At 42.4% G+C, this 16,563-nt stretch overlaps 1 protein-coding gene and 1 non-coding gene across 5 annotated transcripts in view; both read left to right on the top strand.

Moving 5' to 3' along the window:
• The first annotated feature begins 1,123 nt into the window (after nt 1–1,123).
• LOC123771750 (uncharacterized) overlaps nt 1,124–16,563 on the top strand; it is an 82,654-nt gene continuing 67,214 nt past the window's right edge. The window contains exons 1-2 of one of the 4 annotated variants that reach the window (XM_069324349.1): nt 1,124–3,376; nt 4,628–4,799. In XM_069324349.1, the coding sequence (XP_069180450.1) occupies nt 4,701–4,799 (99 nt within the window). In that variant the 5' untranslated portion in view covers nt 1,124–3,376; nt 4,628–4,700. Of the gene's footprint in view, nt 3,377–3,852; nt 3,945–4,627; nt 4,800–16,563 lie in introns of those variants that run through there. The other 3 variants (XM_069324351.1, XM_069324350.1, XM_069324348.1) reach the window with 3 other exon arrangements.
• TRNAR-UCG (transfer RNA arginine (anticodon UCG)) lies at nt 11,155–11,227 on the top strand. Its single transcript has one exon. It is a non-coding gene; the product is annotated as a tRNA-Arg (tRNA).

Raw genomic sequence — 16,563 nt, forward strand, 5'->3', positions numbered from 1 at the left:
GCTAAAATCTTGATATAAATCTGTTATTGTCACAGAGAAGTGGCCTTGTTGATGAGCAGTCTTAATGTTGTCTTAAGTCAGCTCTGTCGCAAGTGTTCAGCGTTACTAGTGAGTTTGAGTCAGAAGAGTCCAGGAACTTTGTGTGTGTGTGTGTGTGTGTGTGTGTGTGTGTGTGTGTGTGTGTGTGTGTGTGTGTGTGTGTGTGTGTGTGTGTGTGTGTGTGTACTCACCTAGTTGTACTTGCGGCGGTTGAGCTACGGCTCATTGGTCCTGCCTCGCATCTGTCAATCAACCGGTGCACAGATTCCTGAGCCTATTAGGCTCTATCATATCTATATTTAAAACTGTGTATGGAGTCTGTCTCTACCACATCACTTCCGTGTGTGTGTACTCATCTAGTTGTGCTTGCGGGGATTGAGCTCTAGCTCTTTGCGCCCGCCTCTTAACTATCAATTGTATTCTCCACACACACACCCATGAAGCAGTTCGTGGCAGCTGTCTAACTCCCAGGTACCTGTTTACTGCTAGGTGAACAGGGACAACACGGTGAAAGAAGCTGTGTCCATTTATTTCCGCCTCCCCCGGGGATCTATCCCCGGACCCTAGGATTACGAATCCCGAGTGCTGTCCACTCAGCCGTCAGGCCACGTCAGCTGTCAGGCAGACACGTGTGTGTGTGTGCGCGCGCGTGCGTGCGTGCGTGCGCGGCATGGATGGCTGATGGACTAGGCATGTCCCTGAACACATGTCAGGACATTATACATGTCCTGACATGTGTCCAGGACATCTTTTACATGTGTTCCCAGCTACACAAGTGTTTTTTTTTCAGCCACGTTATTGTGACTCATCGCCTACACAAGTGTTTATATATATATATATATATATATATATATATATATATATATATATAATATATATATATATATATATATATATATATATATATATATATATATATATATAAATAGAGAGAGAGAGAGAGAGAGAGAGAGAGAGAGAGAGAGAGAGAGAGAGAGAGAGAGAGAGAGAGAGAGAGAGAGAGAGAGAGACCCCCCCCCCCGTGGGTCTAATGCCATTGATGTGATTCTTGATAAGAAAATCACAAGAGGATGGAAAACACCATAGGTGACATCAATGCCCCACGATGCTTTTTATCTCCTCACTTAAATGCCTATTCCTTCCGAGGCTAACCTACTTTCTGAGGTGCGCCCCATCCTACGACAGCCCAAAGCTTGAAGAGTATGACCTATTACTGAATGAAGACCATGCTAGAAAAAGTTGTCAACCTCTCCCTCAATGAATGCCAGTGGAAACAAGCCACTTTTCCTGTCAAGCTCGGCCGCTTGGGTGTCTGAACTGCCACCCAAATTGCTGTCCCAGCCTTCCTGTCTTCCTCCTCAGCATCAAATGACCAGGTTAAGGAAATTCTACCTGACAATCTGTGTGACTTAGCAGGGATACAGGACTCCCACTACATGCAACACAAAATAATTACCATGGCAGACTCAGCACTCAGACCTACCATATTGAAACCAAGAAACAATCCAGCTGGGACAGCCCCATTGTAGACAAAGAAGCCTCAGCTTTGCTGGAGGCAGCAACAATTTCCAGTGATTGTGCACGCCTTACAGCTGTGCAGGCTCCTCATGCAGGGGACTTCCTTTTGGCAGTCCCTATGTCTGTGACAGGCACATGTCTTGATCCGCAGGAGCTCCGTATTGCAGTCGCTCTCTGCCTTGCTTCCCCTATCCACACTGTTCATAGGTGTATTTGCGGCGAGGCAGATGCAGACGAATATGGATTGCATGGCCTGCACTGTGGAAAATCAGGCGGCTGGCACTCACAACACGACCAAATCAATGACATCATTAAGAAGAGCCTTGCCTCTGCCCAGTGTCCAGCAGAGAGAGAGCATCGCAATCTATTGAACCGTAACTATGTTAGCTTTGCTGGCCTACCAGATGAAATCACACTGCACCCTTGGAAAAATGGCAGACAATTGGTGTGAGACTTTATCTGTATATCCACCCTGGTAGCCACATACATCACCCTCTCTGTCGGCCAAGCGGGAGTTGCGGCGACATACAGAGAAAGAGACAAGTCAACCAAGTACAGGGAAATAGATCACCGGTACAACTTCGTTCTAATAGGATCTGAGACCCTTGGTCCATGGGAAGAGAGTGCAAGGAGGTTTCTTGAGGATCTTGGTTCCAGGTTCATTGACGCTACAAGGGACTCTAGAGCGGCAAGTTTTCTCTTCCAGTGACTCAGTGTGGTGGTCCAGAAGGGGAATGCCCGCTGCATCCGCGGTTCCTGCCCGGCGTCGGAGGAGCCCGAAAAAATCTACAGCCTCTAGGAAACAAATTTCCTTAAATTTCCTCATAAGGTTTGCTTTATGTAAACAATCAGATATGTAACTGTATAATCTTGTATAATAAAGTGCACAAAAAAAGGGGTGGTAGGAGAAGTGAACACTTATACGTATCCAGAGTTAAATGGCAAGTTTTTCTCTGAATGCTCTGTTTTCCTTTCTCCGAGGCTATGGGTCCCTACAATTGCACCAGGTGATACCCCTTTATATATATCTAATATATATATATTTTTCTTAATTTGCATTTGTAGTGCGTGGGTGAAGCATTTACAGAGATACGATTCGAAAAGAAGTCGCGAAGCACTGTTCGAAAAATTTTGGAACGTCATCAGTGTGAGTTGCACAGCCCGTCCTCCAAACAAAGACCCATAAGTGATTCCATGTAACTGCCAAACCCCCTGTGTATGAATGAAAAACGTTCTTTTTTACACAAGACTCATAACTGATTTCGTTCGAACACTTCCGAAACAAGTGCTTCACTGACGAATTTTGTTCCAACCACAACGCTGTAAATGCTTCACCCACGTACTACAAATACAAATAATCGCCAACAAAACCTAAACACCTAACCTATGCCTATATATGCACAATATGCTTTATATATTATATTAATTTTTTTAAGAAAATTCTCGCGTTGAATGAACAGCATGTTAAAATTTATGAATGCGTCTGTTTGGTCGACCGCTGGGTGTAATGGACTTGAGTCGAGGACGGGTTGTGTGTAAACAGCTTTTATTTCATCAACAGGGGGTTTGGCGGGTGCATGGAATCACTATTGGATCTTTCTTTGGAGGACGGGCTGGCGAGTTGTGTGTATAGCGTTTTTCATTCATTAACAGGAGGTTTGTCAGCTGCGTGGAATGAACAGTGGCGTTTGTTGACGAGGACGGGCTGGACTAGATTATACTACGAGAATTTATCAACTTTTATGAAGGCGGGCTGCATACTCAGGCCAAGTTCGTCAAAGCTACGACTGATCCCAAAGAGGCATTCGTAAATTTTAAGGTACAGTATTTTTTTTTTTTTTACTGTTTAACTTTTTACTGCTTTTTTCGAATGTAAATATATATTAATGTATATTATAAATTTGTTATTGTCAAGGGCCTAGAATATGTTAAATATTGCATTTTTGTTCCGTTAGCAATTATTTTGTATTTGAAGTATGTGGTGAAAAATGTAGGAAGGTGCGATTTGAACACAGGAGCAGACCGAAGCACTTTCCATAAAATGTTAGAACGTAATCATTTGCGAATCGTGTGTAAAGCGCTTTTCAACCATGAACAAGAAGGTTTGGCCGCTTGGCTAATTGACCTTTAGTTATGAGGTCGTACTGTATTCGTAACATAAACCGTCACTAAACTTAAATGTGTAAACTGAGTCAAAGCGTACGAATGATTCAAGTGAGGCTTCATATTCGCAATGAAAACGGTTTTAAGATAATATAGTGAAGACTATGGTAAGTGGAAGTCAGTGCACGATAAGTCCGGTGAGTGGGTGGGTGGGTGGTGTGCTCTGAGGGAGTGATTCGAAGGTGATGAGAGGAAACTACATACGGCTTGTTGGTCCATGCAAGGTTGGCAGTTCCCACTTACAACCATGTTTATCTCTTAACTTGTGTATTAAGATCTACCCAAATAGATTCAGTGTTTAAAATATCGTAGCCTAAATAAAATTAAATGAATGAATTATAGTGTCGTAATTTGCTTTTCACATATCGAGGAGAATCACAGGTCAAACATTTTAACACAGACAATTGATTGATATAACATTGATCATCACGTTAATGTGATTTCATTGTGCATTTCAACGCATACTCTATATCAGACCTAAATTCACAGCGTAGGGCATCTTGGAAAAGACGTAAATGGTGAGGAAGTTAATTATCGGTAGAGTGCTGAACCAGTACTGCTATATAGCACTTGGAAGGGATACTAGATGGGCAACCCGTCCTCGCACTAGGCTGTTTAACACAGCGGCCGTCCTCCCCAGACGCATTCATAAATTTTAAGTGTATTCAAAATTGGTTTCAAATATATAAATTAATATTATTATACATAAAAATTATATGTACAGTTAGGGGCAGATTAGGTTGAGTGTTTAGGTTCTGTTGGCGATTATTTTGTATTTGAAGTACGTGGGTGAAACATTTATAGAATTGTGGTTCGAACAGAGGACGTGAGCGAAGCACTTGTTCCGGAAGTGTTCGGACGTCATCAGTTGTGAGTCGTGTGTAAACCGCTTTTCATTCATAAACAGGTTTGGCTGCTGGATTAACGAGGTTAGATCTTTGTATGCTAGGACTGGCTGAAGATGGTACGGAGGGGAAGGGATGGTGCCCAACCACTTGCACAACTGTTGTTCAAACGTCGACCTACCAGAAGCGGGTCTATCGTTATACCGACCAGTCCAAGATCTTGGGTTATTAGAGGTGAGTAGCCTTTATATTTGCCAGTTCCCTAATATGAGCTTCGATGTTGCTGCCTTGCAGATTGCTCAACCCACCTATAACTATATTTGTCGAGTTAAAATTCATTATCGCGAGTTGGGTGAAGTTATAACTTTTTTTTTTTTGGATTGATCAGGCGTAGTGACCACCACTTTGCATCTATTTCTTCACTGGTCTTTCAACCCGTCATTCTACTTTGAATAGAATGTGACTTAACCTATGAACTTATATGTCCGCGTGATTAACGTTACAGGTGCTTGGACTTAATTTTTTTTATAAAGTAGATGGAGTACCCGGTTGTGACCATGGGGTGGGGGTGGGGGGGAATTGTCTCCCACTTTCAATCTCTTCCTCTGATCGCATCTCTTCCCCTGTCCTCCCTTCTCTTACCCTCCAACAACCTGCCTCTCTTCACCCCCATTCATCTTGACTGTCCCCCCCTCTACGCTCGCTCGCAAATTTGAATATTACAACTTTTTGTATATCAACACATTTAAGTACATCTGCGTTTGTGGAGTTACTCTAGACTATATGAAGGGGAGTACAGCGTGTGTCAAGAGGTAGCTACCTAGACTATATGAAGGTGAGTACAGTGTGTGTCAAGAGGTAGCTACCTAGACTATATGAAGGTGAGTACAATGTGTGTCTAGCTGTAGGTACCCTGGACTATATGAAGGAGGAGTACAGTGTATGTCAAGAGCTTCCCTAGACTATATGAAGGGGAGTACAGTGTGTGTCAAGAGGTAACTACCCTAGACTATATGAAGGGGAGTACAGCGTGTCAAAAAGCTAGCTACGTGATGCTAAAAATGCCCATCACACAGGATGGTTAGTCATACAGAGGCATGTGATAAGTAGTCTTCACTGGCAAACGCTGGGTGCATTATGAGGATATCTTCAACAACACGAGAGTGAATAAAATAATTGCAAAGCTTCAGGTACCTCATGCCAATGGATCTGAATGGTCTGATAACTGGGCATTCGGTGATGTAGCTGGTGGAAAAGCTGACAAAAAACTATTCGGAAAATAAATTTCACAAAGGAAGCCGACTCCGGCTGGCATATGGCAATCTCATACCACACATAAATATCGTAATGAAAATATGAGTAAGGCCCTCAAGCGTCTGGCTTCTTATCTGTCGCACATTCTCTTTTATGGATATAGATTTCGGGTAATATTTTTGCTAGTTATTGCCTTCAACATGTGGCTAGAGCGGTTGACAAGCCAATGCGTGTACAGTATCTGGGGCCTTTGTCATGTGGGTGAGGGTGGCAGAGGTACGGTGCTGCCATCTAGTGAGTCATACTGCACCTGGTACAGCAAGCAACCTGTGAATCAATTTAGTGTATCATTACGGGATCCTGCCTCTAGTAGGGAAGTACTGGTGAGAGGACTATAGTGTGGTGGTGGGGGGAATTTATGTTCAGAATTATAGAACATTATGAAGAAGCTTCAATAATTGATTACACTCCCCACCCTCGTTTTTTTCTCTCACAAGGCCTTCAGGTTGAGCCAGAACAAAGATCTGGTGACCTGTGTGAAGCTGAACGGTTCTCGTACGCGTTTATCCGGCTCTCCCACACACCAGCCTTCACCCTCCTCGTCGATATAACCCGTATGTGAGGGATCACTAGGGAGCCGGGATATGAGGCTACATCAACGTTGCCCCGTTACCCGTGAACCTTGGGTGGGGTTAGATGGCCCACATCTCGCTTCTTCCTTCCTTCCTTCCTTCCTTCCTTCCTTCCTTCCTTCCTTCCTTCCTTCCTTCCTTCCTTCCTTCCTTCCTTCCTTCCTTCCTTCCTTCCTTTATATTTACTGCTCTCCTGGGTTCCTTAATCCTTATTTTCCGTGGCCTCCTCCCGCCACTAAACCCTCAAATCGTACTTTGGGAGCTTGTGCTTCCCGTTAGACTGAGCTTGGGAGCATTGTAGTCATTGGGTCGTTAGACCATCTGGTTCAGTTACTGCATTTTAAGTTCAAGTGCGTTTATTGAGACAATAAAACACATCTCGAAGGGATAGAGTAGCTTAGGCTATTTCTACCCTCCAGTTACGACACTGTCTCCCACATAATATAACCCTTGAGGTATACATAATATAACTCACCTGTTGTCATGCCATCGTCTGCAACACCTGTAGAGATCCTGTATCAATACCTGTAGAGATCCTGTATCACACATGCATTGGAAATATTCCTGGTGATTACGTGACACGGATGAAGGTTGTACAGTAAATTTGGAAAATGCAGATCCTTTGTTTACGAGCTATATGTGGAAGCTGTAAAACAAACACACAGACATGCCATGCAGATTGATTGATTGAAGATTAAGCCACCACAGCAGGTGGCACGGGCATGAGTAGCCCGTAGGTGGTAGATGTTTGGAGTGAATGGGGTCTTTGGTCGTGTAACACTTAAATGTCTTTGGGCCTGTCAGTGCCATGCATTTTAAAAGCACTACAATCACCTTCTGTGGTTGATTGTTCAATAAATCCGTGAAATATATGTTTGACAAATCTCTCACCCTGTCCATGGAGGACAGAAGAAAATGTATATATGCTAGTTAGCATTGTAAATGTGTGGCCACGTCTGTGGTAGAAAATAATAATAATAATAATAATAATAAATGCCATGCAACCTTCTTACACCGTACATATAACCAAACGTAGATCACGTAGATTAGAATTCAGACTACTAGGTACTGACTATGTAAAGATCTGTACAATTCTTATCTTAAACTATTTAAATAAATGCTCACATATTGCAAATTGAGGAAGTACATATATTTTGACAATTACTCAGAATACATGTACAAACGCTGGATTAGAAAGCACTAGGTTAGAGTAAAATGTATTTCATTACTTAAAGAAACAGAACTGGAAACATGTAACGTGGGAAAACTCGACCTGTCATCCAAAAATGATAGTTCTTTATAACAATTATTGGTCGGACGTATAAAAATGTGCTGATGCACAAAAAATATATATATATATTTGTACTATTAATTTTGTGGAGGGCACGAGAAACATGGCGGCAACCAAATATGAATTTTGCTAGACCTAGTATAGCTCATACTAGTACTAAATTAGGCCTAAGATTCCTATTTTAGGCTTTGTGCAAGTTTGGTTATATAGTTACTCTTCCACTTTTTGGCATGACATTTGGAGTATTCCAATAGTACAAAACGGGAACTTTTTGAGGTACAACAATATTTGTGTAAATTCGACCGATAGTTGTTATAAAGTATTCAAGTTCAGCTTCAAGTATGTTTAATGAGACAAGAAAAAAAATTACATCTTAAAGGGATAGAGTAGCTTAGGCTATTTCTATGAGAACTTTTTGTTCCAAATAGCGAATCTTAAACAACAACAGCTATTTCTACACCCCTATAAAGTATTATAATTTTTTGGAGGATAGTAATTAAAACCGCATCACTACCGCTCAAAACGTCAGATGAACTAGTCTATGAGGCAGTCCCAAAATTTCTGCAGATAGTAAAATCAACCAGGTATCAACCAGAGAGCAAGCATGGAGATGGGGCGCAGGGGCTACTTGTCACCTATAAAACAGTTTTATACTGACATCTTACTTAAAACATTCATGTTATGATAGTGTCAGGTGCACATTCGGTTACTGAACTATGTTGAGGACTAAAAGTACACTAACTGGTTGATCGGTCAACCCGTCCACTAAATAGAACGTCGCATTTTGACGTATACTCTACCTAAGGCCAAAAATTGTCGTACTAGAAAATGGTAGCGGGTCGCGAAATTGACATAACGTCTCGTTTACTGACTTGGGTCGTTTGGAAGGTTAGGATAAGGGCACTTTAGTACGACAGTTTCTGGACGTTGGGAAACCTTAGGAGGACGGGCTGGATTAGTAGGCTGTGGTGGTGGCCATTAAAAACGGTTTATACCCCAACGCCAAACCATAGTAGATAGCTTGCGAACCAGCACGCCTACTTTAGTCCGGAATTATGTTTAAGTATTAAGTATAGTGTGTATACACTCTAGAATACACCTATATATACCGTGGAGCTCCTGCTTCATAGGTTTACTTACTGTAAATAGTGTATATATACCGTTATACTGTCCGTAAGCTCGCAATGGGGCTTTAAACTGACCTGAAGTGTGCACAGACTGTTGATATATAGGTTGAGCAACCTCTGAAACTCGTATAACAATGCTGTAACTTGCATACTTAAGCGAATATTAAGCCCCAGCTCCTGAGCGCATTGTGCATCGCTACTGTGCAGCCTCTCCATTGTGCATCGCTGTGTGCAGCCTCTCCATCGCTACTCCTCAGGACAGCCCATTTATTTATTTTATTTATTTATTTATTTATATACAAGAAGGTACATTGGGTTTGTGAGAATACATAGCATGGTATTTACAATCTTGTAAAGTCACTAGTACGCGCAGCGTTTCGGGCAGGTCCTTAATCTAACAGATATTCTCCATTCTCTCTTTGTCACAGAAGTTAGGCAGCTGTTATGGGTCAGTAGTTTGACTTGACGGCCTCGATAAGTTTAATAAGCAATCTGTCCTCGACAAAGGGAAGCTGTGAAATGATATTACATAACCTTTAACAATTCACTGTAGATACGTTGATGTATTTACACATCAGTGATAGATCTGATCACTGATGTATCTACACCAGTGTCTCATTGGATGAATACCCAATGTATTCATCAGTGTAGCTTTAGTGCTGTGGATTACGTCTTACTCAGTATTGTGGGATCCGGAGTTTGATGCCTGGGCGGGGCAGAAATGATTGTACACATTACCTTTCACCAGATGCCTCTGTTTACCTAACAGTAAATAAGTACCCTGGACGTGTTGTGGGTTGCAGTTTGGGTAAGGTCAGTAGTTGACCTAGCGGGACCTCGGTATAATCTCAAGTACAGGCTCCCTCTCCCTGACAACAGGAATATAGAGACCACCTTGGACCCTTTAGCTCAGTCAGTGCACGCTTATTTGTAGATGACAGAAAACGGTACAGATTGTGTTGTAAAAGGGGAGACTTATCTTGCGGCGCTATTATGCAGTTGGTTTATCTGAGAGCCACTAACACTGTTGGCCTCGACGAGGACAGGAAGGTCCTCGGCTTGTCGAAGGTCCCCCCATTTGCCATGATGACCTTTTCCAGCTGTACTTTCAATCTTAACAGAGTTTGGGCATTTACGGCTTTAGTGGATAGGCAGTTCCATGGGTTTATAACCCTGTGGGTGAAAAAGCATCTCTTGTTCTCAGTCTTACATTGTAGCTTGTTGAGCTTGGAACCGTTGCTCCTTGTTCGTGTTACCTCTGTCCTTTTGAAGACATTTTCCGGATCAACATTCTCCAAATTGTCCAGTAAATCGTAAAAGTGAGTTGACTTAGTTCTGGATGGATTTTTGTTGCCCGGTGTTGCAAGCCAAATATCCCCAGTTTGCTAACTGTAGGTAGTAACTAAGTGATTGTAACCTATCCACCGCTGCCCACTGGATGGGGGGCGGTGTGCAGGACAAACATATCAATTGTGACACTAGCTCTCCACATATGTCAGTTGCTTAATTTAGAACCTGTACTTGAGGTCGATCTCGAACCCATTGTTGATGTGACGACTTATATTGAATTTTGTAACTAGCTCATCAAGATTGTAACTTGCTTAGCTAAATGAATTGTGGGGTTCAGTCCCTGAGCCCATTATGTGCCTCTGTAACCCTTTCCACTACCGCCCACAAGATGGGTATGGGGTGCATAATAAATGAACTAAACTAAAAACTAACTTTCTCCAGAGCAGCTATGTCCTGCTGAAGATGAGGTCTCCATGCTTGGATACAGTAATCCAAATGGGGACGCGCCTGAGATTTATACAGTTGAATCACTACTGTACTTTCTTTTCCTTAAAGTCTAAGATTTGCTTGATTATTCCAAATGTTTGGTTAGTTTTTTTTTTTTTTACTGCTGCCCCTACCTGCTGTGTAATTTTCTGAGTGGTGGATTTTGACTTTTTTGTTTATAGTTTAATTCATTTATTATGCACCCCATACCCATCTTGTGGGCGGTAGTGGAAAGGGTTACAGAGGCACATAATGGGCTCAGGGAAGGCCCTTTTCTTCATCAATCTGTTGTAATGTAATGCCATTAATTTGGTAGTTGTGACTTTCCCTTTGTCAGATCGGAAGCCTGTTAGGCTTATTGGTATCGTCTCCAATGACCTCGTGAACGCCACTGCTAAAGAGATCGTTCATGCTTGTCCCATCTTCCAAAGACGAATGTCTTAAAAGGATTTTTACCCTTATTTAGAACCCAATTCACTACCGTTGGTTGGGGTATCCATTAGGCCACCGACCGTGTGGCGTAATGGATAAGGCGTCGGACTTCGGATCCGAAGATTGCAGGTTCGAGTCCTGTCATGGTCGCTTCCGAGGCCTGTCGACGACCGGGCCGTGGGGACGCTAAGCCCCGGAAGCACCTCAAGGTAACCTCAAGGTAAGGGGTAAAATGGAAGTTACAAGTAACAATATACGTCTGATCAGATTACATCTATCCCTGTATAACCCGGCCTCTCGAATAGTACATTGCATTTTGACATGACGCTAAGGCCAAAAACGCTTAAAAACGTACCAAAAATCATAGCGCCTCGCAGAATTGACGTGATGTTCCGTTTTCAATCCATGGGTCTTCAGTTTGGTTAGGTTCAGGCAATTTAGTATATAATTTTAGCGATATTGTGAACGCTCCAGAGGACGGGCTATCTTCTTGAGGTTATCTCGAGATGATTTCGGAGCTTTTTTAGTGTCCCCGCGGCCCGGTCCTCGACCCGCCGGCGCCTGGGAACGAACCCAGGACCACAGGATCACAAGTCCCGCGTGCTGTCCGCTCGGCCGACCGGCTCCCCTAGACTCCCCCTAGATCAGACCGGCTCCCGGGCTGATTAGAGATGGTGGTCCTCAGGTAAAAATAAATTAAGACAAACTACCCTTTACCTTTTATCTTAGTCAGTGTAAAAAATAAAAATACATACTTTAAGATCATGATAGAAAACGGCACATCTCGTGTTGGACAAGGAAGGGCAAACTATTTTTGAATATATCTAAATTGCCCAGAGGACCACGTACCATCTAAGACCTTCATTTAAAGGGTCCAATGTAACTGAGAGACAACAACTTTAAGCTGTTGGCTTCATTCTAAACTCACAATAGGAGATCCCGGGTTCGATTTTCGTGCGGGACAAATATTAAAAATAATTGTATTCATAAAATTAAGAACGTAAGAGGTATATATCTAAGTACAAGGATTGCATATTAAATCAAGCCAAGGGTTGAGCCAGGTTCCTTTCACCTAATTCCTCCGTTCCCCTAACACAGGCTTTCTGGCCCTAACAACGAGAAATATTATTACCCAGTGTGTAATAATTAAATGGGATTATTACCCAGTGGTAATAATCATTCTAGGTTTAAAAATCTTGGGAACAAAGGGAGGGGGACGTTTGATAAGCCGTAGATTTCCTGTCCGCCATACGGGCTCACCATAGCCCGTGCTACATGGACACTTCGTTCTGAGTAGCTAAATCTAAAACAACAACAATAATAACTGTCCGCCACGAGAAGATGGTGGCCTTGAGGTAAATTCAGGTATTGGCCAGACACCATTAACTCTGACTAATCGACTTAAGAATGGTCCAGGACGGACCGAAACGTCGTCGTCCCTTCACCTTCTAGTGTGGTCTGGTCAACAAAATTAACTCTGACAATTAATGGAACAGAGACCTACGCCAGATCTGTTCCATTAGCTGAACAATCCTAAACTGCATTGATCGGCCAACAGTTTTACACCACCTTGTAGAATGACAAGAATGTAGAATGAATGAATGATTTATTCACCTTGTAGAATGTCTTGATTTTCAGAGTGATCGTAGGTCTTAACAAATATTCCTTAGTCTAAGATCTCTTGATAACCTATTGTACTTCAGGTTCTTTTGATATCACGTCATATATCTTTCGGCTCTTGTAATCTTTCGGTTATCTGTGATCGCTGGATGTAGAATGAACGGACCTCCGTCCGATGAATTATGTAACACAAGGGAGGATAGGGCGATCCGAAAGCCCCGAAATCATCACAAGATAACCTCAAGGTAGCCTCAAGATCATGTCTTCCTACACAGACGCATATATAAGGCACAGTGTCTTCACTACGCTCTAGGGTAATAATGTAACACAAACATGTAACAACATTTATTCACATAAATTATGTATCAACAGCAATATATACATTTATTATTATTATTATTATTATTATTATTATTATTAATTGCTATTATTGTCATTATCATTTATTATTATTTTCTAGATGTAGAGTAATGTGTGAATGGTGAGACATGGGCTCTTCAAAATGGTTTCAGAGAATTGGACAGTCTAATGGATGTATCAAACTATTAATAGAAACATTTAACAAATGGTGGCGAGAGAGGGTAGCGGAATATAGGAAAGAATATGCAGGCGATGAGTCACAATAACGTGGCTGAAGTATGTTGACCAGACCACACACACTAGAAGGTGAAGGAACGACGACGTTTCGGTCCGTCCTGGACCATTCTCAAGTCGAAACGTCGTCGTCCCTTCACCTTCTATAGTGTGTGTGGTCTGGTTAACATACATAGGAAAGAATATACTTTCCTATATTCTACTGTGCGAGACAAAAAGTGAGAGAATTGTAACATTATAGTGAGTACCACAGTGTGTGTGTGGGAGTGACCGGCCGGCCGGCTATGAATGGTGATACAGGGTTTTAACTAAATTTGAAGAATAATGGAAGAGGTGGAGAAAGACAGGCCAAGAAGACAGGCCAAGAAGACAGGCAAATATGGTTATTGAATGAGTGAATACCAGTAAGTGAGAGAGAACAGAGTGGAAACAGTGATGAGTTGTATGACTGACGTTATATTTCTGATGAGTACTTGACAGTTTATAAATATAAAACACGCTAGATGCTGCTGTGGTTAATTTGCTAGTGTTGTGGTACTAGATCCCAGTAATACTAATGCAGTTGATAATGCTGATACAAAACCTGTCATTAATTAAAATGTTAAATATGATGATATTTACTAATGTTAGTGATGTACAGTGAAGTTTCAATCATCATTAACCCTCTGAGACTTCCTTTGTCATCTCCGGACGAGCGGGCAACAGAGTAATGATGCTGCTAACAATAATAATAGTTATTATGATTCTGGTGAGAACTGTTTCCTTTTGACGAGGCTACGTGACGCCGATTCTGGTGAGAACTGTTTCTTTTTGACGAGGCTACGTGACGCCGCCTCAGGTCTGGAGGGGGACAGTTAGCCAGAAGATTGATTGATTGATTGATGAAGATTAAGCCATCCAAAAGGTGGCACGGGGATGAATAGCCCGTAAGTGGTGGCCCTTTTGAGCCATTACCAGTATCAAGAGCTGATACTGGAGATCTGTGGAGGTGCGGCTGCACCCTGCGTGACGGGAGATGTCTCCCGTGGTTAGCCAGAACCTGTTGAAATAGTTAATATATAAATATAATTCTGGGAAGACTTCGGCTAGGAGCCTAATATTTGAAATACAGAAGGCACTTGCATACCACGCAAGTTGCACATACTCCAATTCCCCCAATATTGAGAGAGAATTGTTAGTGGAAGCCTCTTTAACACTGTTCACGGGAGCCTAGTGAAATCAAGGGTCCATCCTGTACGTAAATATCCAGCATTTAATAATGCTGTACTTGAAATGACCAAATTATAACATTTGGTTGAAGAACGTAAATTATAATACGTATGGAATAGGAGTGATCTTGGGACTGTTGGAGTATGATAGAATGACATGTATAATTTATTCTCTCGTCAACAAAAAAAGTCATTACATACTACTGCTACTATCGGGCCTAGCACCGGTGAGTATATTCAAGTTTCATTGCGAAAACTGAGGCATTGTAATGGGATTGAACTCTTGATTCCTTGACGCCATGGACACACACAGATACAACACACCTTATTGTGATTTCATTGTTTATCTTAATTGTGTTTATAAGTTATCGTTGTAGGAATAGTAAGCGTTTGTGTGGGGGGGGGGGGTGGATTGTGGTGTGCTCACCTAGATGTGCTTGCAGGGTTGAGCGCCAGTCCCAGAGCGCCGCTTGAAGAACATTAGTAGCTTAGTGCACTGACTATTCACTCTCTTATTTACGCTTAAAACGTTGACACTAATTATCTTATTCTATTCCATTTTAGACACAAACTTTTCTCAGTGTTTATGTTTGTGTGATATAATAAAGAGGACGCAATAGCCCAGTTATGACACAATTAGGCTCCAGCGGTGTCATATCCCGCCAAACACACACCGAAACTACGACGTTGGTACAACGTTCAAACAAGTTTTAACACCTAACCAGTTATAACAATCAATATAGCAAGTTGTAACAACGTTCTAATACGTCATAAACACGTTAAGTCAAGATGTAACAACTTTATTACAAGTTGTAACAAGCGGAAAATAGAGACAGTTTCGGTTTGTGTTTCCAGGGATGCAACTAGATAAATCTTGACACAGCTCCGTAGAAGTTCAACAATAGAACACAGGATATCGTTATGACACCGTCTGAATTAGTGTGGAGTAAGTAGTTAAGACGGTGTCACTAGTTAAAGCATACAGCATTTAGGCAGTGATGTGGTGGAGGCTGACTCCATGCACAGCTTCAAGTGACGATATGATAGAGCTCAGTAGGCTCAGGAACCTGTACACCAGTTGAGAGGCGGGACCAAAGAGCCAGAGCTCAACCCCAACAAGCACAATTAGGTGAATACAACGGAATGTTGGGTTGTTGTTATAGATTCAGCTACTCTGAACAAGTTCCAAGTAGCACAGGGTATGGTGAGCCCGTAGTGGACTTACGTGGCACAGGAGCGGTGCTGGGGAGCAATGTTGGGGAATGTCTGACTTTTAATATTGAAGACGTGCTGCCAAAGGTTTAGAAAGCCTCGCTTTTGTGTCTTCTAATTAATCTCCAGGTCACGTGTTCTGCTTTACAACTTTCTTTGCTTTGATGCAGTGACTCTCTACCTCGTCCAACCACTTGGGCTTTGATGCAGTGACTCTCTACCTCGTCCAACCACTTGGGCTTTGATGCAGTGACTCTCTACCTCGTCCAACCACTTGGGCTTTGATGCAGTGACTCTCTACCTCGTCCAACCACTTGGGCTTTGATGCAGTGACTCTCTACCTCGTCCAACCACTTGGGCTGGACGGTAGAGCGACGGTCTCGATACATGCAGATCGGCATTCAATCCCCGACCGTCCACCAAGTGGTTGGGCACCATTCCTTTCTACCCCGTCCCATCCCAAATCCTTATCCTGACCCAGTGTTATATAGTCGTAATGGCTTGGCGCTTTCCCCTTATTTTACCTGTATCTCGACATCCTCTTGCCTTTTCTCTTATGCCTATTCAAACTTTGCATGGAGTTAGCCTCATCTTTTCCCTTTATAACTCTCCACTCGCCAGTTGTACACAGTGTTTCCACGTGCCCTTGCGACTCTTATTAATAAGTGTCAAGTTTCCGTGTGTGTTTTTCCTATTCTTAGGATAATTACCTTGTCATAGGATAGTTACCTTGTCAACGCCTCGTAATATCTTGCATGTGGCAACTATTTCTCCTTTCTAGAGAGTGTGTACATGTGTATACAAAATTACATAAGGAACCTGTACACCAGTTGATTGACAGTTGAGAGGCGG

This window comes from Procambarus clarkii, chromosome 14, assembly GCF_040958095.1.
Source record: "Procambarus clarkii isolate CNS0578487 chromosome 14, FALCON_Pclarkii_2.0, whole genome shotgun sequence".
Classification (NCBI taxonomy): Eukaryota; Metazoa; Arthropoda; class Malacostraca; order Decapoda; family Cambaridae; genus Procambarus; species Procambarus clarkii.